We start from the raw sequence: 5,332 nt of genomic DNA, 5'->3' as shown, positions 1-5,332 counted from the left end.
TTTTTGTCATTTAAGCGCTTTTTCACACAAAAACCAAAAACATTTGAATTGTTGCCTTTCTTTGCTTTATGTGATAATTAACTAAATAGCTTTGGTTTTGTACTGTCAGTCAGACAAAATAAGCAAATTGAAGACATCACTTAGATGTTTTTCTTACATTTTATGCACCAAACAGATTCATTGTGAAAATAATCAGCTGATTAACGATTCATGAAGATTATCGTTAATTACTGGTGACTCTCCCTCAGTGCTCTCAAGTAAACAAAGTATAAAAAGTATATTTACTTTACAACTTGAAACCTCAAACTATTGAAGTCATGAGAATTCTGGGAGCATAAGATGGGGTCATTAGCAAGAAATGCTGATCTCTTGCTCTACTGAGGTAGCTAAGATTTTATTATTCCAGCTCATTAATAGTCATATTAATTAACTTCATCATCATACAAAGTGCAGTGCAAAGATTGTACCTGCTGTACATCTAAATTATTTTATAAAAACATTTGAAGCCTCTTTCCAGTCCATGCAAGTCTATAAACTACAGTTTGCACAAAAAAAGCCCCTTATAAATGAATTTTACTTGACTCACAGAGAGTTTAACTCCCTCAAAGTAACTGCAAATTTTATTTCACAAGAGATCCCTGTTGTATTGATTTGTCTAACGATTTGTCCCCTCTTGACACTTTCAGCAGAGAGAGAGGAGGAATTCACGCTGACAGAAACCACCCCCACCTCCCCGTCTCCAGGATCCTTCTCTCCTGCTCGGTCAGTCCACTCGGTGGGCGTCTCCTCGGCCAGCTCCCCAACAGCTGCCGTGTCTCCAGAGTACACCGGAGTCACCTCCACCACAGGTGAGACAGTCACACACAGATATCCTAAATAAACGGATGTCTCACCGCACATACTTCCTCTGCGCCAACACATTTGTTTCTGTGTCCATATATGTGTCTACCAGGCGCTGTTCAGTCATATACCTGGTCCCTTACATACACAGTGACAACAGCAGGCGGCTCCACTCCAGAGGCCGGACAGCAGCTGTCCTGTATGAGGAGCAGCGCTCCAGCCCCACCTCCATCCTCCACCCACCGGATGCCAGTCTACACCCACAGAGAGGAGCATGGGTAATTATGATTTTTAGTATTAAAAACTTTTTTTCAAGGCATTTTGGAAACATTTTAGTTTTGGACTTCTTGAATTAATTTAGCTTACCTTGTTCTAGGTATACTGGTAGCTACAACTATGGCAGCTACGCCAACCAGCATCCTCACTCCATCCAGAGCCAGTATCCCAGTCTGGCCCATGACCCGGCGATCCCAGCCCCCCTCCACTACTCCGCCTACCATCGGTCGTCTGCACAGGTCAGTGGCAGTCACCCAAGAACTGGTGGTTGAATATCATTTAAAATAAATATAAATATATTTTAATCCTTTTAAATCCTTAATGGAAATTGATGTAGGCATAGATTAATTTATAAATAACTAAAACTTAAACATTTACATTTAGGGAACTAAGACTCAAGTTTTGCCAGATAGATAATATACAGTATGGGATATGCTTCTGTATTTAGATACATAGCCTGTTGTTACTCTAAGAAGATAAAAATAAATAAAACTGTAAAAGTAAAGTGCAAGTACCTCAAAGATGTACCTGTAGTAGAGTATGTAAATAAAAGTGAAATGAAACTCACATTAATAAAAACAAAATGGATGTGATGTTTGCAGTAATGTGAGTATGAGTGTGTGTATGTCTAAACTAGCTAAGTTCAATTTTATTCACATAGCTGAAAATCACAAATCACAATTTTCCTCAGTGGACTTAACAATCTGTACAACGTCCTTTGTCATTAGACCCTCGCTCGGGTAAGGAGAACTCCCCCAAATAAACCTTTTAACAGGGAAAACATGGAAGCTACAGAGGAGGGATCCCTCTCCCAGGATGGGCAGACATTCAATAGATGATGAGTGTACAGAACAAACAAGAAAAATCACATTACATACAAATTTTCATGACAGAATTTCTGGTAGGTGGGGACCACCTCTCCAGATCTGGAAGAGAACAGACCACAGGATAGAATAAAATATCAAATTATGTTGACAGAAATACAAATATATGTAGATTTATAAAACATAGGTGACAAGTGTGGATTCAGGAGGACATTGACACACTTCAAGTGACGCCAATGGAGGACAGACCACACAAACCCAGAAAAGACAGCACAGCATTCACACAGACAGGAGAGATGACAAACAAACTGAAAACACATGCAATACTAGGGAGAGAGGAGAGGAGACACTGTTGCGGACGACGATCACAGATCCAAACATCTAGATGGGTGTGCCAGTGGTCCAACAGAGAGGAGCCTGAGTGAGAGAGAGGAGAAAACTAGATAGAGAGAGAGAGACACATGCATTATAGGAGACAGAAACAAAAACAGGAGAGGGTTAAAGAAATGCAGTGGTTATGAGAAAGTTTCCAGTGTTAATCTCATCGGCAGGACAAATACGGACTGTAAGGCCAAGAGATTCATTGAGACTGAGGCGACCCAAGATAATGGTATCAGGTGCGCGGGATGAACTAATCTGCAAACTGAAAGTTAAGTCAAACAAATGACTTTAAGTTGAGGCACTGGTTAGTACACTGAGCACAGCAGCAGTGGTACAAGTGGGTGGATATCATCAGTCTGGTCTTTTAAAATGTAAACTGTCCTTTCAAGAGAGTAATGGAAGACTGAAGATTGGGCTTTTTACACCTTTATTTGGGAGGGGTGGCTGAAAATAGACAGGAAATGGAGGAGAGGAAGTGGAGGAATAACCATGCAGCGAAGAACCACATGCTGGAATCGAACCTGGGCCTCTGCGGCAATGACCCAGCGCCAGTACTCACGCTCCACCAGGCGAGCCACTAGGGCGTCCCAAGACTGAATTTAAACATGAGAAGAAAAGAAAAAAAGGTTATTAGGATGAGATGGAGTCGCTGATGTTACAGCTCGTGTAGCGACTGGTGTGAGTTAACTCTTTTGATGGTAATTTCCTGTCAAGGGCCCTCCAGCCTCCGCTGCCTTTATGGTGGGAGGAGATCAGCTGGACCTCAGCGGTCGCAGTGTTTCTAAAAGTCCCGAATCACCCTCTCCACACAGCGGAAGCAGACAGTGAAAGGTGGCTTGGCCGGGGCCAAGAGGGGCCCATCTCTGTTACTCCTCTTTCCAGCTCTCAATAGTCTCTTCATCTGTTCAAGCCAGTAGCCACAGAGCAGGGCAATGGGGCGTTTATTAAAATATTGTTATTCAATGGTCTCTTTTCTGCTTGTGAACAAGAGGCAGCTGAGCCGTCTGTTCTGCTCTCTGACCTGCACTGACTGTCTTTTTCCATGCCGTGCTCCCTTATAATGGAATCGACTGTTGTGTTTATATTTAGTGAGAAAAGGGAAAAGGGTCCTACTTCCACTTTTTTTTTTAAGCCTGTCTGAGCTTAAATCGGGCACAATGCCTTCGCTTTGTCTGTGTGAGAGGTTAGGGGGGGAGCTTAGACGACCAGAAAACTTTGTCGGATCCCCATCTGTCCAAAATATTCTTATCAACAGGCAGATTTAGTCTGAGCTGTTTGGGTTCAGTCACCATAGGCAACAAAAATAACATGGGAAAACTCCTTTTTTGCTGATGTATAATTTTCTTAAGTGGCTTAATTTTCTGTTCTAGATCTGTTTTGACTGTGGTACAACTTGTGAAGCAATTTCCCCTGACAGGAAATTACCATTGGCAGGGTCAGTTCACACCCTACTGCGCTTACACAGCATCAATTGTGATATGAGCAGGTTTATAGCTATTTGAGGATACTCTGTAAACATTTACAATTAAAAGTTACTCGTGGTCGGATTTTATGATGCTGAACTGTTTGTATGAGTATTTCTTTTACTCAATATGTAAAATCTGACTAAATTTAGGCCAATAAGTAAATAAAGGATTCAGTATTTCTCCACCAGTTTGTTTCTGACATTTTTGCCAACAGTTAGATAATAAGATTGACTCCCATATATAGAATGTATAAAACTCACCCACAGGTTTCTGAAGAGCTGTTGTGAAGTGTGGTGGCTCCAGCCGTCGCCATCTTGGCAGTCCTGAGTCCTGAATGCCAAAATGGGCACAGACATGGAGCGTGGGTGGAGCTGGGGTTCCTGTGACGTCACCCACCTGTCACTCAAAGTGGCCACACTTAATTATGCACAACTTTAACCATTAATAAAGGTTTAAAAGTTTTTGTACCAGGCTGTTTATTGCTGCTGTAAAGTAAAGGAACTGCAGTTTTAGGCGCTTCAGCGTTGGCTTCATTTTTCAGCTCAGAAAGTTGCAGCAAAATGTGCCAACAATGTTTCATGGGGTTTATGTGCCAGAGCCAAGCTTGCTGTGTTTAGCATTTTTGCTAAGCTAAGGTCTAAAACTGTTATATGAGTACCACTGGTGGTATGCAGAGGAATCTCTGAAATATAAATGAATTTAATGAATATGAACGATAAATGAACGAATAAAAATAGTGAGACTAGTTGAAATATAATTTAAAATAAGTTTTGCATCAACCTGCTACATAGTCAAGTTAATGCACACATGTAACGCATTCATACATACATGATTAATCACAAGCTAAACTATAAAGGAAAGATAGTAATCTGAGGTAAAATTAATGGTTCAAAAACACTGTAATCGTGGCTCCAAATGGGAAATCTTGGGAAGAGAAGTGTGGACCAGGAGTACCGCATTTTAACCAATTTAACTCTGGTCCTTGAACCGGTTCCACTACGGTTTCAACCACAGTCAGCAAAGATCAATCTTAAGGTCGGCCTACACTACTGTATTGTAACCTCAGTCATGATGGTGGTACTTGGAAAGTCTAATATTTTCTGGGAAGAATGTGGTGTATAAAGTTGGAGATGCGAAGCTCTTGACTGTATATTTTATGCTTTTATTGCTGCATCACCGTAACGTCTTTCCTCGCCTTCTCCTCTTCCACAGTATCAGCTCAACGGTCAGATGTCTCGAATGGAGCCTTGCTTGATGGGGAGCACTCCCCGGTTACACCCTGCACCTGTCGGCACCCGGTGGCCAGATGTGTCGCCAGCTAACACCTGTTACACCAGCCCACCTATGCATTCATCCCGCTATGCCACTTCTGGGGACATGTACTCTCCCCTGGGCCCACGCAGGAACTCAGAGTACGAACACTCGCAGCATTTCCCCGGCTTTGCCTACATCAACGGAGAGGCCACCACAGGCTGGGCGAAATAGCCTGTAGGCACCGCTTCAGACCGCTGTGTACAAGCTCCAGGCCTGCCAGACTGGTGGATG

At 42.4% G+C, this 5,332-nt stretch overlaps 1 protein-coding gene across 2 annotated transcripts in view; it reads left to right on the top strand.

The window, feature by feature from the left end:
- Positions 1 to 5,332, top strand: part of rfx4 (regulatory factor X, 4) — a gene marked incomplete in the record, with an annotated part of 21,906 nt that extends 16,574 nt beyond the window's left edge. The window contains 4 exon segments of one of the 2 annotated variants that reach the window (XM_035665168.1): positions 687 to 848; positions 992 to 1,118; positions 1,217 to 1,355; positions 5,000 to 5,332. In XM_035665168.1, the coding sequence (XP_035521061.1) occupies positions 687 to 848; positions 992 to 1,118; positions 1,217 to 1,355; positions 5,000 to 5,272 (701 nt within the window). 2 annotated transcript variants of the gene reach the window in all.

The sequence above is a fragment of the Morone saxatilis genome, unplaced genomic scaffold (genome assembly GCF_004916995.1).
Source record: "Morone saxatilis isolate NCDOM2014 unplaced genomic scaffold, NCSU_SB_2.0 Contig2, whole genome shotgun sequence".
Lineage (NCBI taxonomy): Eukaryota > Metazoa > Chordata > Actinopteri > Moronidae > Morone > Morone saxatilis.
Note: the sequence above shows the minus strand (reverse complement) of the source record. Positions and strands in the feature narration are given on the sequence as shown.